The sequence below is a fragment of the Mesoplodon mirus genome (genome assembly GCF_964341445.2).
Source record: "Mesoplodon mirus genome assembly, chromosome: 3".
Classification (NCBI taxonomy): Eukaryota; Metazoa; Chordata; class Mammalia; order Artiodactyla; family Ziphiidae; genus Mesoplodon; species Mesoplodon mirus.
The window spans coordinates 167,743,392-167,763,279 of record NC_138978.1 but is presented as its reverse complement, the minus strand read 5'-3'; the positions used below and the strand labels follow the sequence as shown (position 1 = coordinate 167,763,279).

Genomic DNA, 19,888 nt, shown 5'->3' with positions numbered 1-19,888 from the left:
AGTGTAGGGACTTTATAGGGTGTTTATACCCGGAGGCAGGAATCTTAGGGGTCATTTTAGAACTGCCTGTAACAAAGAGTTAGGTACCAGAGATGAAGGAAACTATCCTTTTTCAAGCATCTGTTACATAGTAGCCACTTTTGCATACATGTTACCTCACTTATTACTATAACCATGCAAGATAACTACTGTTACTCCCCTTATTTTACAAGTTTATATCTCATCTCTCCTATTAGACCAGGCCCTACCAAGGGTATAAATATATGCAGTATTAGCTAAACAAAAAATGACCTAGATACTGGACACCTAAACTTATACAGTACTGTATGTCATTTATATCTCAATACAACTGGAAAAAAAATTAAATTCTAAAAATAAAAAAGACCAAAAAATGACCTAGACAACTTCAAAACAGTACGTGATGAATTTCCAAATGAATTATAAGAGCGTTGATTGTTGTAGGTTTCGAGTGTCTTTTATTGAGCTATTTCCATTACTTGTGAAGTCCTTCCCATCTCTGCCTTTTGAAGCCAAGTTTCAGCTATCAGTTTAAATGATGTTTTTCTCATGATACCTCTACTTATCCCCAGTCAGAAGTAATCTCTTGTTCCCTGACTACAGAATTCCACTATAATTCTACTTACACGTTTTTAGTGTCATTTATGATATTCCATATTAAATTATAGTTACATGTGTCTTCTCTCTCCTAGCAACTGTAAATTCCTCTGAGAAGCTCAATTCTTGCTCATCTTTGTGGGTCTGTCAGAGAGTTCCATGCAGTGGGTCTCCGGTAAATGCTAGTTTCAATTCATTTTCAAATGACCAAGTCTGGGAAAGTTTGAAAGAGTTAGTGGGATTTGCAAGAGTAGAAAGTAAGAAGCATAGCATTTTGACATATGTGAAAACAAAAAGAACAGACATGAACAGAATCTTCAGTATGCCTAGGAGACAGTGAATGTAAGGTTGGAGAGGCAGGTTGAGAGCAGGCCTTGGAGAAACTCCCTAGAAACACTGAACAGCACAGACTTTGTGTAAAGCAGTGGAGAATCTTAGAGGGATTTTGAGCTCAGGCATGACATGAGCAAAGGTTTGTGTTAGGGAGATTAAGCTGGCAGTATATTATGTAAAATGCAGTTTAGAATAGTGAAGAATCCATGATATATACGTCTACTTTGAGGAGATAAAGCTTGAACTAGGGTGCTGGTCCTGGAAATAAAAAATAACCGATTTTAGAGAAATAATTGACGGGAAAAGGTGACTGAGTCATACCTGTCTTTAATTACCATATTTAAAGGCTTAGTGCTGGGTTAGTTCATCCTGGAAGAGAGCATATTTGTATATTAATTAACTTCATTCATTTATTTAAGAAATATTTGTGTACCTACATATTTTAGCATTATGCTTGGTACTGAGAGTGACAAAAATTCCTTTAAGGTTACTTACATTTTAGGTGGGAATAAGCATTTTAAATCATTGCAGGAATTAAGTAATAGTATGCCACATCACAGTGTGTATTGCATTTGACCTAAGTATAATCAAGTGCCAAATATGTGGCTTAGATCCTAAGTGCTGTGAGATTAGGAGTATTGTTTGGGCTTTTGACCTTTTCCCCTGCAAATAACCGGTGGTGTTTCAGAAAACACTGAGATCTAACCAATGGATGATTGAGTATGATTGGGTCCCGTATCAGCTGAACTCAAGCATTTAATTTCCTCCCCTGTGATTTGTATTTCATTTAGAAATCTAAAATACAAAATTGTAGTGTTTAATTCATGAGTACAGTCTGTTAAAGTCTAATCTTATTCCACCTCAATCATGTAGTAATATTTATATTTTAAAATACAGTACCTCCAAGGATGAATATCTGTAAGCATTCAGTGGAAAGTAAACTACATTCTCATGTTTCTAGGTTGCATGTCTTTTACCCCTCACCCGCCCTCCCCAAAAACGACAAAAGTTCTCATGCAGTTTTAAAGAGTAATTGACCTTTCAGTTGACAAAGAATATATTTTAATTCATTTCCCACAGTATTTTTTTTTGCCTGGAAAGTTTATTATACTGTCTTTAACTTGTGGAAAATTCACTGGGATCTAGAGTTTTATTTTTTTAAGTGATAAGATTCTTGAATTTGGCAGATCGAACTCTGATTCTAACATGTTCAACGTGTATGGGAATGATTTACATTTAAATTGTAAAATAGATAGTCTAGTCTTTTATATTACTATAGGTATACCCTTACTTTTACTGAAATTAATTCCTTTGGAAAATGTAGTTTGGGCATTTAAAAATTCTTTCATCTTTAATATTTTGAAGCAAATAGGAATGAATAGCTACTTTGAAAGGGAAGGGTCCTAGGGTTGGCAGACTATAGCCTACTGGCAAATCTGGCCCACAACTTGTTCTTTCTTGTATTGCTTCTGTGCCAAGAATGGTTTTTATATTTTTATACAGTCTTCCCCAGCCCTCCTCTCCCACAAATAAAAGAAATAAGAAAGATAAGAACATGTGAGAGTCGAAAATATTTACTATTTGGCCCTTTACAGAAAAATTGGCCATCCCTGACAGTCACAGCATATGTATGAATAGCTTTAACTATGCTTCATGTAATTTTTGAAACGGAATGTTCTGTTATAACTGTACTGTCCTTTGGGTACAAAACATGGGGCCACATTATAGTTGATGTTACTTTTTGCTGGTTACATTTTATTACATAATAAATGCCCTTTTTATTAGTGCTTGAAAATAAACTGTTCTTATAAAACTTTTACTACGTATAGTGTGTTACAGTAAAGTTTTAGTGTATTTCTAGTGGAAAGTATCTAAAAAATAATTTTTCTTTTTCATTTTGAAATGACCTTAGGTAGAGCAACTCAAATTTCATGAATTGATTTTGTTCTTAATAGAACATATATTTGAAAGGGAATACGAGAAGTAGTAGCAAGAAGAAAAAGAAAAGCATGCTAGAGTTAGTGTTTTATCACATGGGTGTGATGGCAAGCACCCTTCCTCTCATTTAGTTACTTAAGTGTGCCTGAACAGTTTGTTAATATTCAAGGTACAATTGTGCTGTTGGTTGTTTTGGCAAGTCCAAAATGTTTTATTTAATTCAAACTGTCATAAATGGATAATCTAATGAAAAAGTACACCTTAAGATCATAAAAATATTTTTTCATATTGATCCAGGGAAGATTGCTCTTCAAGGTTAGTGCAGTACAGAATCTTTGGTAAGAAAATCAGACTTTAAGACATTTTATCCAAAAGATTTTAAAATATAAATATATTGCATGAAACTTAAACTGTAACCTTATAGTAAGTATAAGATTGTGACTATAGTAAATATGAGTTGTGGGTTTTTATATTGTATGTTTTTATTTATTGTTTCTTTTTGTATTGTATGCTTTTAGAAAAGAGTTAATTAAATAAATGTTTATTTTAAAATGCTCCTATTTGGTTTTTAAACTTTTATAGGTTTGATTTTCTTTTGGTGTTCCTTTTTTTTTTCTTTTGGTATTTTTGTTTTCATGCTGGTGTCAAATTTGGTTCATTTAGTACTTTGTAGATATACTATTTACATTATCTGGAACATTATTAATGTAAAGATATGCTTTCGAGCATTAATTGATCATGTTCACTTTTCTTTATTTCTTCCTAATTTGTTTAAAATATTTATTTCACAAGTTAGAAAATTAGTTTTGAATTAACCAGTACTCCTGTAGAAACTTATCCCTAGTCTTTCTAATTAGTACTATTTTCATGTCATTCCAATATGCATGCAGCTTTCCTTCATCATTTTTCTAACTTCAGTGTGATGAATTCTTCATGTTTCCCAATCTGCCAAATTCTCCTGAATGCCAACTAATGTGATACTCCATTGCCTGATTTCATGTCTTAAACTTCTTGATAGATGGAGGTTAAAATTAATTTATAATTTACTTATGGACATTGTCACAATGTTGCCTTTGTAATTTCCCTATCAATACTTTCTATAAATGTTACAGAGTAGGATGAGATTGGAGAGGAAAGAATATTAGAAGATAAGAGGGAGATTGAATTCTATAAAATTTGGTTGTGCAAATTGTTGGATGTAGCACCAAGGCTAGTGCTACATCAAGTATGGATGAAAACTTGACCACTTACTCATGTTTCTTATCATATTATTCAGAATTCACATTACATACAAAGGTGTTTTTATTTGAAATCCCAGAAATTTAACTGATATGGGATTCCCCTCCTTCATGAAAACCCCTTTTTCCTACTTAATTTAAGGGAATTGAGGGAAAATCTTTGATATCTAAAGTTTTAGGTTAATACAAAATTTCTTTGTTGTCATTTCTTTTTTTTTTTTTTTTTTCGCGGTACGCGGGCCTCTCACTGTTGTGGCCTCTCCCGTTGCGGAGCACAGGCTCAGCGGCCATGGCTCACGGACCCAGCCGCTCCGCGGCATGTGGGATCTTCCTGGACCGGGGCACGAACCTGTGTCCCCTGCATTGGCAGGCGGACTCACAACCACTGCGCCACCAGGGAAGCCCTTGTCGTTTCTTTTTAAAGGAAAGTAATCATCTCATAACCTGAGGATTCTTGTTTTAATGAAATGTGTTCAAAGTACAGAAATCTCACACATTTATGTGCACATCAATCATATTCTAAATAAAGTTATATACTGGTACTTTTTTGAAAATTGGAAGGCTTAACTTAATCCTATAAATGTCATTGTTGATAGTAGGGCCGACTTTTAAATGAACCTTGTACTTGAAGGGTCAGTGCAACTGGCTAAATTCCACACAGTTTTTATAGAAATTTGACTTGATTTTATTCATCTTTCTATTAACGTTTTTGGTGTAACTATATTTTCCTGAGTGGTTCAGTAAAAGTGAACCAAAAAGTGGTTCATGTGTTTGAAAATGTTGTTTAGATCCAGCATGCTAAGAGAGAGATGAATATTTATTCACAGTGGCTTCAGCTTAATATGATAACAATAACATTTTAAATGGTAGCCTAATAAAGAGAGGAGATTGGTTAGAAACAGGCTAGAGTTCTTAAAATAATTGTTGCTGTTGACAAATGATGAACCAAATGTAAAAAACCCCAAGTGGATTTTCTCTGAGGTATACTTATAATAGCATGTTCTATTTTTCCCTTGCAAATATTATTGATATGTTTGTCATTTCAATTTAACCAAGCATGTGAATCAACTAAAATGGGTTTTGACTGAGAAAATCATTTACTTAATCAAATCTTTAAGACATTTAAATATATTAACAGTACTACTGAAAAATCAACTGTGTAAAGCCAGTCACTGATTTATGATTTGGGAAGAATAATCATCTTTGTATTACTTAAAAAACAAACACACAAAAATACATGGAGTTTTCTTTCTCTTTTTCACTGCTTAAATTTTTAAAATAAATATAAAATGGACTCCTATTGTCCACCAATACTAATTCTCAAGAGAAATCATTTAACAGTTTATGTATTGGTTTCCAAAAGGAACATTGTGTATATCATGTATATCATGTTTGGCAACTTGATTTTCTCATTTAACAATCTATTATGAACACTACATTAAACTATTTCTTACTTTTTCAAATTGCATAGTATTCTGTGGCATGTTTATAGCATAACTTACTTTTCCATTTCTCTTTTGAAGGTTCTAACAGCAATTTCCATTCTTCTTTTTTGCTATTACAGATGTCGTAAAGAATAGTCTTCTTTGTATATATACTCTGAAGCGTAATCTGGCTTTTGATAGGTACTACTAAATTGCTCTCTAGAAAGACTGCCGATGTATGTCCCTTCCAGTAGTTTATCTGAGCACCCTTTACCTCCTACCTTCAACAACAGGAGATATTATCAGTCTTTAAATATTTACCATTCTCATTGGTGATAAATAGCATCTCATTTTGTTTACATTTCCTTGATTATAAATGAGATTGAACATGTTTTATATGCTCATTAGGCTAATAGATTTTAATTTATAAGTACCTATTTGGTTGTTAAACATCATATAAACTGCTCTTCCTGTCAGAGATTTAGTATTTCACAATACCTATAGTCAAATTCTAAAAATCTCATTTGGTTGATATATCTGCCTGAATATTAGTCTAAAGGGAAATCAGGAAGAGAGTGAGCATTTTTATTGTGGTAATGTGGGGGAAGAGTCATGAAAAACCATTGCTTCTCTCTACTCGCACCCACTCCTTTTGGATTTTTATCTGTTAAGAGGTATATATTGTTTTGGGATCCCATCAAACCATGGATATACAGATCAAAAGTACTAGGAACCCAGAAATATCCATTGTATTTGAGGGGAAGGAACTTTTGCTTTCCCCTTGGATTCTCTCTCTCCCTCCCAGATGTTTATTGAGTGCCTACTCTGTCAGCACTGTGGTTACTTAAGCTTGCTTCATCTTTGACCAGCACCTGCTTTACTTTGTGTGGTGGTAATAAACCATAACAAAATGTATTTGTGTTAGATTAAGACATCTTAATCATGTTTCAACTGACTGAAGAAATTTAAATGTTCTGGAGAATGATCTCTGGTGAAATCTGGAGACCCTACAGTTTGCCAGCAGTGTTAAGGTATATAGGGTGCCTGAAAGCCTATAGTACTTGAAACTTATTTTTGTGATAGTCCCCAGAGACTGCTTCTATGACATGATAATAACAATAGTAGAAGCTAACTTTATTGAACATATCCATATGCCTGGGACTATTATCAGCATTTTATTGCTGTTCTCCATATTGTGAAGTGAGCCCTCTCTAGCCTCTGGACTTTTATTCCCATAAGTAATAGCAGGTGGTAGTTATGCGATGCCCATTTCAGAGACCTTGTGTCTGGTGTTTGCATGGCCACCTTACCCCCTTTTGCTGCTAACTTAGTGATTAAGATACAGACTGTAAGATTGTAGTGACTACCTTGGTGTGATCATTCACACACCCTGGTGACGGCGATGGTGATACAGCTGCATATTTTCAGTGAGCCTTTGAATTAGAAGAGATCTTAGAGTCATCTACTGCTTGCCCTCTCCTGAGGTAGAATGTCCTTAATACTTGGTAGGTAGACTGGTCCCTGGAAACAGGTTGAGCAACTGATTCAACAAGTTAATTCAACTTTCTAGTTATTAATAATAATGAAAATTATGTATGGAAAACTATGTGAATTATCCATTTATTTCTCACATCAGTCCTGTGAGGTGGTATTTTATCCATTTTTTTTTTAGTATAGAAAAAAATGCTTAGGAAGGTTAAGACGCTTGCCCAAGGTCACACGGTTTATGAGTGGTTTTCATGCTAAAACCTTTTCTTTGTTTTTCAGACTAGCACCTTATTTGAATCTCCCTTTTCCTCCTCAGGCACTGCCCCCATTTCAGGTGGGAGTTGAGTATGTCAGACTGCCATTCTTTATCAGCCTCGTGCTGGGGTTTGGGTTGAAGCCAGAAATTGCTGAGAGCAACTATGACTCCCAAGGGCAGGGCTTGGGGAGGTAGGTGTCTGAGGAAAATCACTGAGGAGGAGGGTGCTAGTTGTTGGGTTCTCTTTATACAGTCTATTTCAACAAGGACAATTTTGATAACCCCAAATCATTAAAATATTTAAATGTTGGAGCCTGGCAACAATTTAGGCATTATATATTTGCGCACAGAATGTACTCAATAAATGTTATTTGAATTTAATTATACTGAACTATCTCATTTAAAGTTCTGGAAACTGAGACTGAGATTAAGTGACAGTGTCCGGACCAGAATCCAGTCTCCCGATTACTTTATAATTGCATTTTTAAACAGTTAACTCCTTTATCTGAAGCAAGACTGAGAGTTTATTAACAATTTGCAGAAATATTATGGAACTAATTCATATGCCATTCTCTTTAGCATTCTCTCTTTCGGAACTAATTCATGTGCCGTTCTCTCTTTTCCTAAAAGGAAAGGGCTTAATTTTTCAGTTGGAGAAATTATGGCTCTTGTTACACCAGGGGGATATGGTGTTCTAATGATTTGAATATGGCTCTGGGAGTTGAGTGACTCGGATCTCTTATAACTACAGGAGGAAAGCTGAGCTTTCTCAAAACTTAGTGCTAAAAATATCACACTGGCTTTAGTATTTGGGCTGGAGTAAATATTTGTAAAGTGTATGTCAGCAGAAGGTCTACATAATACAGTACTGTTAGTGTTTCCATTATACTGTAAGTAGAGACAGACAAATTATTCAATAAAAATTCTAAGTGGTACCCATTTGAGCACATTAAATATTTTTGAGTGGTATTTAAAAAATAAAACAGAAGTTCGGCTTTAGATAATTAGAGCTTTAATTTGTCTTTTTTCTTTGTACAAAAACCACAAACAAGTTTTACATCAGAGAAATAAGGGTATTAGATTTTTTTATGTCTCTTCAGAATTGCCCGGCTATAACCTGCTTAATAGCTTTTTCGCTCGTCTTTCTCCCCATACCTTTATGGCTCTCTAGTATTAGTTTTCTTTTCCTTGCTTCCATCATTCCCAAGCTTTGCTCTGTTCTACTTACCTTTCCTTTTCACATTCTGTTCTTTCATCCTACATTCAATTATATTTAGAGCCTGCTCTATGCAAGGCATATATTAAATGCTGTATTAAATGCTTAAGATCAGTTCCTGTCTTCAAGGAGCTTACAGTCTAAAGATGGAAAGAGACGTGTAAAATAAATGCAAGATATTAGAGGTACAGACACTTAGAGAAAGATGAGTTGAATTCCAATAGTTAGAATTTGGATACCTCTTGAAGTCTTTGTACTTATGATCATTTCCAAAGTAAGATTTCTGTTGAATATTTATAACATCATGTTAATCCAGTTAAGGGATTAAAACTCCATAATTTAAGAAATCTTGAGTTTCAAAATGGATTAAAGACCTAAATGTAAGGCCAGACACTATAAAACTCTTACAGGAAAAGATAGGCAGAACACTCTATGACATAAATCACAGCAAGATCCTTTTTGACCCACCTCCTAGAGAAATGGAAATAAAAACAAAAATAAACAAATGGGACCTAATGAAACTTAAAAGCTTTTGCACAGAAAAGGAAACCATAAACAAGACCAAAAGACAACCCAAAGAATGGGATAAAATATTTGCCAATGAAGCAACTGACAAAGGATTAATCTCCAAAATATACAAGCAGCTCATGCAGCTCAATATCAAAAAAAAAAACAAAAAACAGCCCAATCCAAAAATGAGCAGAAGACCTAAATAGACATTTCTCCAAAGAAGATATACAGATTGCCAACAAACACATGAAAGGATGCTCAATATCACTAATCATTAGAGAAATGCAAATCAAAACTACAATGAGGTATCACCTCACATTGGTCAGAATGGCCATCCTCAAAAGGTCTACAAGCAATAAATGCTGGAGAGGGTGTGGAGAAAAGGGAACCCTCTTGCACTGTTGGTGGGAATGTAAATTGATACAGCCACTATGGAGAACAGTATGGAGGTCCTTAAAAAACTAAAAATAGAACTACCATGTGACCCAGCAATTCCACTACTGGGCATATACCCTGAGAAAACCATAATTCAAAAAGAGCATGTACCACAGTGTTCATTGCAGCACTATTTACAATAGCCAGGACATGGAGGCAACCTAAGTGTCCATTGAAAGATGAATGTATAAAGAAGATGTGACACATATATACAATAGAATATTACTCAGCCATGAAAAGAAGTGAAATTGAGTTATTTGTAGTGAGGTGGTTGGACCTAGAGTCTGTCATACAGAGTGAAGTAAGTCAGAAAGAGGAAAACAAATACCATATGCTAACACATATATATGGAATCTGAAAAAAAAAAAGGTTCTGAAGAACCTAGGGGCAGGACAGGAATAAAGACGCAGATGTAGAGAATGGACTTGAGAACACGGGAAGAGGGAAGGGTAAGCTGGGAAGAAGTGAGAGAGTGGCATTGACATATATACACTACCAAATGTAAAATAGCTAGTGGGAAGCAGCCACATAGCACAGGGAGATCAGCTCAGTGCTTTGTGACCACCTAGAGAGGTGGGATAGGGAGGGTGGGAGGGAGAGGCAAGAGGGAGGTGATATGGGGGTATATGTATACGTATAGCTGATTCACTTTGTTATACAGCAGAAACTAACACACCATTGTAAAGCAATTATACTCCAATAAAGATGTTAAAAAAGAAATCTTGAGTTTCATTCTCACAATTTTCTTGAAAAGAGGATGATATTTTGCATAGTAGAATAATACACCTTAATCATAGAATGATGCAGTAGATTTCCATTTCTTTCACTATGACTAGCAACCAGATTTTAGGGCAAAGGAGCAGATTGTAGTTTGAATTTAATAGAGTGCTTGACCTTCACATGTCACATTTTGTATGTTGGCCTTTATCACATTTAAAAAAAAATAAATGTATTATAAGTTATAAATATACTCATAAAAAGATCAACATATCCAATCCTATATAATGTTTTCAAATTGAAATAATATATATACATCAGTAATTCTCAATATATAGAAGTGCCTTGTTACTTCAGAAGTGTGTGTTCTAAGTTGAGAATTCACTGTGTATGTTGGAAAATATAATTCATGAGAATGGGCTACATATGTGAATGATATAGAGGCAGAAAGAATTGAGAACCATTGATTATAGAAGGTCACCTGTTCTGAGATTCAGTGGCCCTCAATCCAAGTGGGTATACATGGAAGGCTCTGACTTCTGCAGTACAATTTCATTTTACCACTCATTCACCTAAGAAGTGCACAGAGCAACTGGATCTTCTCTCTTTCACAGTACAGACCACAGGTACTTTGGCACTTGCTAATGATCTCCGTTTTGAAGAGTCTGTACTATAGACTGTGAAAAATGTAGACTATTGATATTCAGGATGTTCCCTCTAAAGAAAATTAATGATTTATTCTTCTAAGTTTTTCAAATGTTATTCCTGGATCAGTTCTGATCACTAGAAAGCCATCTGTAGCTCAAATTTGTTATTCAGTAGGTTTTATCAAAATTGTAAAAGTTTAATAAACTTTTAGGGGGCACCCATTTGTCTGCTAAGTGCTGTGGACACAAAAATAAGATGTGACTTGTCCTTGAGGAGCTTATAGTCTGGATGAAGACTAAGACCCATAGACAGATAATTTTAGTAAAATATAGTAAATGCAGTACAGTCATCCCTGTGTATTTGCAGGGGATTGGTTACAGGACTCCCTGCAGATACCAAAATCCTTGGATTCCCAAGTTCGTTACAGATGATCCACGATTGTTTGAATCCACGAATGCAGACCCTATGGATGAGGAGGGCCAACTTTAATAAGATGAAAACAGGGTATAATGTGAAGTGACTAAAAGGAACTTAGTTTAGCTTGAAAATTCAGGGAAGCTGTCTTGAAAATTATGCCTCTGAGTTCAGTCTTGATTAATGCATATTATTTAGCTAGAAATATTTGGATGCTATAGTAAGGGAGCCTTTCCAGGTGGAGGAAAATTTCAGGTGATGGGAAATAGCATTATGAGTGCAGTAAAATATACATAGTTCACCTGTAAGGGTGGGAAATGAGGTTAGAGCGAATACAGAGGTTGGATAATGGAGGGCCTTTTATGTCATACTAATTTTGTATTTTCTACTTTAATCAAAGGTTGGTATAATAGATATTTCTACAGTTGAGTTAAAAATGTCTTCTTAGACATGATTTATTTTATTCAGTGTAAAAGATTTAGCAGATAAATTTCTTACACAGCTTAGGAAAAGGTATCTCTCTTAATGAAGTTTAAAAAAATCTTTTATCGGTAAGAGTTGTGTATATAACCTTTCATTTTTTTTTTCCTTATTTGCCTTTTTTTTGATCAGGTTAAGGCTTAGTTTTTCATTTACCTGTTGTATGTTGCTTTAGTTTAGGTGTTCTGATCTAAGGCATGTTTCCTACCCCACTCCAGCCATTGACTTTTCTGTTCCTATTTCTGTTATAGCACGTGTTCTGCTTTGCTCTCATGTGTCTACATCCATTTCCTTTTTTTTCCTAGTATAACATAAAGTCCTCAAAGTTAGGAGGCATGTCTGTTTCGCCTTTTTAAGTTTGGCCGTATAGTGAGTACTTAGGAAGTATTTGAATCAATGAGTAATTAATTGATTTTTGCTTCATTTTACTTGTACTATTTTTAACTTCTACCTAAAAAAAATTTTTTTTTTTGGTAAATGAATAGGGTAGACATAAATAATATACAAATGTTCTAGTGGTATGGGCTTCATGTATCTAATCTCTAAAATTATCAGTTTCTTAAAAATGGAGAGGACATGATAGTGTACTAATAGGTACCGTTTATCAAATGTTTACTGTATTTTAGATATTTAGAGCTTTCCCTTTAATGGACCTTTCTCAGTGCCATTGCATATGTTATTGTTTGTTTGGAAGGTACTTTGATCAGAACTTCTGTTGGCTGCCTTTTCCTTATCATTCAGATCTCAGCTTAAGGCTCAAGTGTTACCCTTCAGATAATCTTGTTTGACCATTTCTAGCTAAAGTAGGCCCTGTCTTCTCTCTCTTAATTTTTTCTGGAAGTTTTTTTCTTACACACTGAGGCAGTGCTAGCCTTTCTGTCATTATGTTCTAATGGTACTTTGGATACACCACTTAATAATTCTTAAAATACTTGATTATAAAAATGGTCTTTTAAATTCATTTCTCTCACATTCTAGAGTTCCTAAGGGGCACATGGTATTTTATTATTTTTTGAGTTCCCTATGCCTAGCATGTGGCAAGTGTTAAGTAAATATTTGTTTAATGAGTGGAAATCTCTTTGAAATGTTAGATTCAGAGAAGAGAAACATTTTTGTTTTAAAAATCTGTTAATGGAAGTTAGAATAGGTGATACACGGGTTAATAAATGTGCAGAAATGAGTTAATGTTAGCAGGCTTCAGACTGCTTGGAAGGTTGGCCCTTGGCTGGTATTGGTAAGCTTAGATTTCAGGAGGGTTCCCACGTTCCCTAACTGAGAAGAGTGGCTCACTGTGCCTAAACTGTTTGTACTAACAGTATGGTTTATGCTGAACACCTGCTTTCCTTCTGGCTTCTGAAATTTTGGTACATGCTAGGCATAGGGCACTTACATGACCAGCCCCTAGAAAAACTTCAGGCACAGAGTCTCTCATGAGCTTTCCTGGTAAACAACATTTCACACATGCTGTCACAACTCATTGCTGGAGGAATTAAGTGTGTCCTCTGGGAGAGGATTCCACTGGGAGAGGACTCTCGGAAGTTTGTACCTTCTTTCCTCCAGACTTCATCCAATGTGCCTTTTCCCTTTGCTTATTTTTTTCTTTGTGTCCATTCACTGTAATAAGTCATAAGTGTTGGGCTTCCCTGGTGGCGCAGTGGTTGAGAGTCTGCCTGCCAATGCAGGGGACATGCGTTCGAGCCCTGGTCTGGGAGGATTCCACATGCCGCGGAGCAACTGGGCCCTTGAGCCACAACTACTGAGCCTGCGTGTCTGGAGCCTGTGGTCCGCAATGAGAGGCTGCGACAGTGAGAGGCCCGCACACCGCGATGAAGGTGGTCCCTGCTCGCCACAGCTGGAGAAAGCCCTCACACAGAAACGAAGACCCAACACAGCCTAAATAAATAAATAAATAAATAAATACATTTTTTTTTAAAAAAAGAAAAGAAAATCATAAGTGTTAAGTACAACTATAAGCTGAGTCCTGTGAGTCCTCCTAGTGAATCATTGAACCTGGTGGTGATATTGAAGACCTCTGACATAATAAGATAGATAAATTTTCTCTACTTCTGATTGGGAGAGAGATGACAGGTAATAAATAAATAAGAAAAATATCAAGAACTAATGATGCTTGATAGGTCTGGACCACCTTTAGATTAGGTGGTCAGCAAAAAATTTCTCTGAGGAGGTGGCATTTAAATTGAGATCTGAGTGACAAGGGAAGGCCAGCCATTGGAAGATGGGGAAAGGGCATTTCAGGAGGGGGGGCAGTTGGTACAGAGGCTCAAAGGTGGAAGTGTGCCTGGTTTGTTTGAAGAGGAGGAAGGAAAGACAGATGCCTGAAGGGTAGGGGACAAGCAAGGGAGTAGTACAAGCAGATGTGGACAGGGAGCCAGGGGACATCATGGAATTCCTGTAAGCCAAAGGGAGGAGTTTTTCCTTTTTTCCTTTTTGAAGCCTTTGAAGGGTTCTAAGCTGGAAAGGACAAAAATTTGATTCATGATTTCAGAACACCACATCAGCTGTATACATGGAGAATAGAGTTCAGCAGAGCATGGAAGGAATCAGGGAGACCTTTTGGGAGACTCTCATAGTAATCTCTGTCAAAATGTTGGAAGCTGGGGTTAGAGTTGTATTTGGAAAGGGAGAAAAGTAGGTAGATTCGAGTTAACGTTTTGGAGGTGGAGTCCACAGGGTTGAGTAATTAAATGTATTTATGTAATGAGGGTACAAGGTTTCAAGAATAGCTTGTAGATTTTCAATGTAAACAACTGAATAAATAGTGCTGTCATTTATGAAAATGGTGAGGAAGGGTGGGAAATCAGGCAAATACAGGTATGGGAAGAAAATTAAGCATTTTATTTTGAAATCTTATTAGATATCCAAATGGAAATATTATGTAGGCAGTTGATATAGGTTCTGAAAGTATTGCATTCCTTATTTTATTCATCAAACGTTTATTGAGTGCTTACCAGTTGCCAAGTACTTTAAAAATTTATTTTATATTGGAGCATAGTTGATTAACAATGTTATGTCGGAGCCAAGACCTGGGAGGGTGTGGAAAAGGACTGCTGGCTCCGCCCTCAGTCCCTACCGTTTGTAGGCCGGCGTTTTCCCCTCTGAGAAACGCCCCTCTGCCCTGGCCTTCACCTGGAGTTTCTTCAGGCTCCAGGTTTCCCTGCCAACCACGAGGAGTCCAGGGAGGAAAAGTGGAGCATAGGCGCCTATAACCCACGCTTCCCACGCCTTTTCCAGCCCGAGATCGCCCAGGCAGGGATGGGCGACAAGATCTGGCTGCCCTTCCTGTTGGTCTTCTTGGCCTCTCTGCTGCTGCCTGGGGCGGCCGGCTTCACGCACTCCTTAGACAGCGACTTCACGTTCACTCTTCCGGCCGGCCAGAAGGAGTGTTTCTACCAGCCCATGCCCCTGAAGGCCTCGCTGGAGATCGAGTACCAACCAGTACACGCTTCAATACTGGGAATTTCACAATGCAGGCCTAATACACGTTCTCCTTAATCATTGGATGAGATGATGACACTTGGCGTTAATCAGCCCCACCACCCTCACTCAATTCCGGTTTTAGATGGAGCAGGATTAGATATTGATTTCCATCTTGCCTCTCCAAAAGGAATAACCTTAGTTTTTGAACAAAGAAAATCAGATGGAGTTCACACGATAGAGACTGAAGGCGGTGACTACATGTTCTGCTTTGATAATACATTCAGCACCATTTCTGAGAAGGTGATTTTCTTTGAATTAATCCTGGATAATATGGGAGAACAGGAGCAAGAAAAAGAGGACTGGAAGAAATATATTACTGGCACAGATATGTTGGATATGAAACTGGAAGACATTCTGAAGTCCATCAACAGTATCAAGTCCAGACTAAGCAAAAGTGGTCATATCCAAACTCTGCTTAGAGCATTTGAAGCTCGTGATCGAAACATACAAGAAAGCAACTTTGATAGAATAAATTTCTGGTCTATGGTTAATTTAGTGGTAATGGTGGTAGTGTCAGCCATTCAAGTATATATGCTGAAGAGTCTATTTGAAGATAAGAGGAAAAGTAGAACTTAAAACTCCAAAGTAGAGTACTTAACATTCAAAAAAAAAGGGACAGAAAAATGCAATAAACTGTTACAGTCAAGACCATTAATAGTTGTTTGCAAAACGTTTTCAGGCATTACCATAAGTGTGAAATAAATATTAATTTTAACATGAAAGGAAAGTCTTCACTTTCATCTGTGCAAGTAATCTTATTGTTCCAGTTGTACTTAAGTGTATAACAAGTATTTTGCAGGTATAAATGAATGAAGCCATATTAATAACGGCAGTTTCCTACGTTTGAAAAAATTTTGCAAATGTCATAAGTGATTTAAATAAATGAACTTTGGGCCTAAATGTAACACTGAACTATGTTTTTAAAAGATTGTTACCCAGAAGTTTCTTTGTAAATGTGGCAATTACAAATTAACTGTAGAAGTTTTTCAGTATATTAAGTTATAAATCATCTGAGAATTACCTAATCATGGATATCTTTAGAAGACAAAGACTCAACTTTTCTCTTTTTACATATGTATCTCCTAAATGTAAATAGAAGCATAGCTGTGAAAAACAGATATGTGGGATTTTTATAACCAAATATATTTCATTTTAATAGCAAATAGTTTTATATACCTAGCTCACATTCCCAAAAGCTGACATTTTGAATAATTCTTAAAAATGCTAAGTCATACTTATTAAAATTAGGACAGATTTTCTCTTTGAAGAATAAAGATTGCTCCCAGTCTCTATAAGAATACATTCTGTCTAATCCTTAACCAAAATATAGATTTTAAAATTAAATGTGAGGGAAAATCATTTTATTTTTATATTATCAACAGTGTTATGTTAGTTTTAACATGTTTACTGACTTGGATAATACATTAATACCAGCAGTTGTGAAGGAAATATTGCTAAAAGGATCTGGACCTAATGTAAGTAAATATCACTTTTGTGTTCTCAAAATCAGTAAGAAAAGAATAAACTCAATATAAAAGAATTTAGAGAATATCCTATCAAAATAAAGTTCACTTAAACTATAAATAAAGTATTTACAATCTGATTGGCTCATAATGACTCAATCCTAATATAAATTATGAGATAATTTCCAGTTAACTGGAAGAAACTGGGTTTTATTTTTTTACAATTGTTTTATTCTGTTTTGAATAATCATTTATAAGTATTCAGGTACATTTTACAAAACATAAGCCCTAGTGGGTATAAATATTACAGTTTTTATTACAGCTTTCATAAAGTGACCTTTCTGATCACTTTATCTGACATTCAATTAAGGATTGGAAACCCACAGAAGTTTAAACACTCAATATGTGAATAACCCTATAGTCTCTGCCATCCTGTCTTACTCAAGTACTAATAATTTAATGAATTAAATAGAATTTTTAGGTTATACCCATTTGTAATATTGTTTATGACATATACAAGTTAGAAACAATCAACTTATAAACTTGAGTATAGAACAACCTCTGTGGGTTAATACTGCTGGAATTCTTAATAAGCAATGATATCCAGAGAGAATGCTTTCATCTATAATTTACACTCAAGAGTGGTACAAAAAGAGAGATATTTCCCTCCTTCTTATATATTTCCCTCTGTTCTTCAGAAAAGAAGTTTAGATTTCCCAACTCTGAAGCTTTTTAAAAATGAGATAAGGTATTATTACCTTAATTGGTCAAGAAAATGCTCCTAAGTGTCCAGGAGTAGCCCCTATAACACATGCAAAACAAGGGCCAATAAAATTTTTGCCTATGAAGAGCCCTCCCTTTTCCCCTTCTGATACACTCATAATAAGAAGCAAACTTAGTACTATAGTTAATAAAACAGTACAGATATAAACTACTGCATCTTTTCTATTAAACTGTGATTAAGAATTCTACCTCTTATGTATAGCTGGTTACTGTACTGTACTGATTCTTTACCTAACAATAAATTTGTTACATCACCTTCTACATATGATTTGTATCACTGATTTTAAACCATTGATTCAGTAACTTACTATATAATAATGGCCTTATTTGGAAAACAAAGAATTTAAGAATATTGAGGACAATTTTATTTTTATAGATAAAGTGAAGAGATTATTTAAGAAGCATGTTACCTGTATTAACCAAAAAGTAAAATCTGTAAGCACATTTGTAGTAAATTCTTTAATATTTCTAAAGGCATATTGTTTATCTGCCTCATATGGTTTTTTTATTGTCAGTATTGTTTTGACATTAAAATTATGCTAAAACTGAGTAAGCTATTTATCACTTAACAACTTATTTTGTCTTCAGTTTTTAATCATATAAACTTTTAAAATACTACAATATTTAACTAAGGCCTAGAGCTTCACTATGATTTGCATTTGGATCATTGATTGCTATTCTTTCATGTGAATGTCAAGATATAGAGGATAAGTGGTTGAAATAGCACTGAAATAAATGATAAACTGAAATGTAATTATATGCTATGTATGTTTATCCTTCTTAAGCATTATTATGTCCTAAAATTGACAAAAATTGAGTACCTATAATTCTGTGCCTCCCCAAAGAAAATTCTTTATCTGAAATTTTCAAAGATATTTATTCAGCTTGTAATGGTTTTTCAGTTGAAGTGTAATAATGCACAATCAGTGTTGCTCAAATTGCTTTATAATTATGAACAGACACAGCCATATTAAATAAGCATTGAATACTGTGCTGAGTATATATAATAAAAATTACAATCAAAGAAAAAAAAACAATGTTATGTCAATTTCAGGTGTACAGCAAAGTGATTTAGTTATACATATACATGTATCTATTCTTTTTCAAATTCTTCCCCCATTTAGGTTATTAAAGTCTACTGAGCAGCATTCACTGTGCTGTACAGTAGATCCTTGTTGGTTATCTATTTTAAATATAGCGATGTGTACATGGCAATTCCAAACTCCCAATCTATCCCCCCCCCTTACCCCCCAGGTAACCATAAGTTTGTTCTCTAAGTCTGTGAGTGTGTTTCTGTTTTGTAAATGAGTTCATTTGTATCATTTAAAAAAAAAGATTCCATATATAAGCGATATCATATGATATTTGTCTTTTTCTGTCTTAGTTCACTTAGTATGATAATCTCCAGGTCTATCTGTGTTGCTGCAAGTAACATTATTTCATTCTTTTTAATGGCTGAGTAATTTTCCATTGTATATATTACCAATCTTTATCCATTCATCTGTTGATGGACATTTAGGTTGCTTCCATGTCTTGGCTATTGTAAACAGCACTGCAGCGAACATTGGGGTGCATGTATCCTTTCAAACCATGTTTTTCTCCAGATATATGCCAAGGAGTGGGATTGCTGGATCATATGGTAGCTCTATTTTTAGTTTCTTAAGGAACCTCCATACTGTTCTGCATAGTGGCTGTATCAATTTACATTCCCACCAACAGTGTAGGAGGGTTCCCTTTTCTCCACACCCTCTCCAGCATTTGTTGTTTGTAGATTTTTTGGTGATGGCCATTCTGACTGGTGAGAGGTGATACCTTGTTATAGTGTTTTGTTTTGTTTTGTTTTTTTTGCGGTATGCGGGCCTCTCACTGTTGTGGTCTCTCCCATTGTGGAGCACAGGCTCCGGACGCGCAGGCTTAGTGGCCATGGCTCATGGGCCCAGCCGCTCCGCAGCATGTGGGATCCTCCCAGACCGGGGCATGAACCCATGTCCCCTGCATCGGCAGGCAGACTCTCAACCACTGCGCCATCAGGGAAGCCCCTCATTGTAGTTTTGATTTGCATTTCTCTGATAATTAGGGATGTTGAGCGTCTTTTCATGTGCCTCTTGGCCATCTCTATGTCTCCTTTGGAGAAATGTCTGTTTAGGTCTTCTGCCTATTTTTTGATTGGGTTTTTAATTTTTTTGATATTGAGCTGCATGAGCTGTTTGTAAATTTTGGAGACTAATCTGTCATTAGTTGCATTGTTTGCAAACTTCTCCTATTCTTTGGGTTGTCTTTTCATTTCGTTTATGGTTTCCTTTGCTTTGCAAAAGCATTTGAGTTTAACTAGGTCCCATTTGTTTATTTTTGTTTTTATTTCCATTATTCTAGGAGGTGGCTTGGAAAAGATCTTGCCGCATTTTATGTCGTACAGTGTTCTGCCTATGTTT

General features: G+C 35.5%; 2 protein-coding genes across 4 annotated transcripts in view; both read left to right on the top strand.

Moving 5' to 3' along the window:
- RABGAP1L (RAB GTPase activating protein 1 like) overlaps positions 1–19,888 on the top strand; it is a 689,539-nt gene that overhangs the window by 146,212 nt on the left and 523,439 nt on the right. The gene's annotated exons all lie outside the window — the stretch shown is intronic.
- Positions 14,834–15,937, top strand: LOC309799607 (transmembrane emp24 domain-containing protein 5-like). The gene is made up of 2 exons (XM_082612941.1): positions 14,834–15,168; positions 15,289–15,937. The coding sequence occupies exons 1-2, from the start codon at positions 14,986–14,988 to the stop codon at positions 15,784–15,786; spliced, it is 681 nt and encodes a 226-aa protein (XP_082469067.1). The 5' UTR covers positions 14,834–14,985; the 3' UTR covers positions 15,787–15,937.

Excerpts from the sequence above, each read along its gene's own strand:
- LOC309799607 (XM_082612941.1), top strand. The coding sequence starts at position 14,986 with ATGGGCGACAAGATCTGGCTGCCCTTCCTGTTGGTCTTCTTGGCCTCT. Across the intron at positions 15,169-15,288 it reads TGGAGATCGAGTACCAACCA|TTAGATGGAGCAGGATTAGA; the intron begins GTACACGCTTCA and ends TCAATTCCGGTT.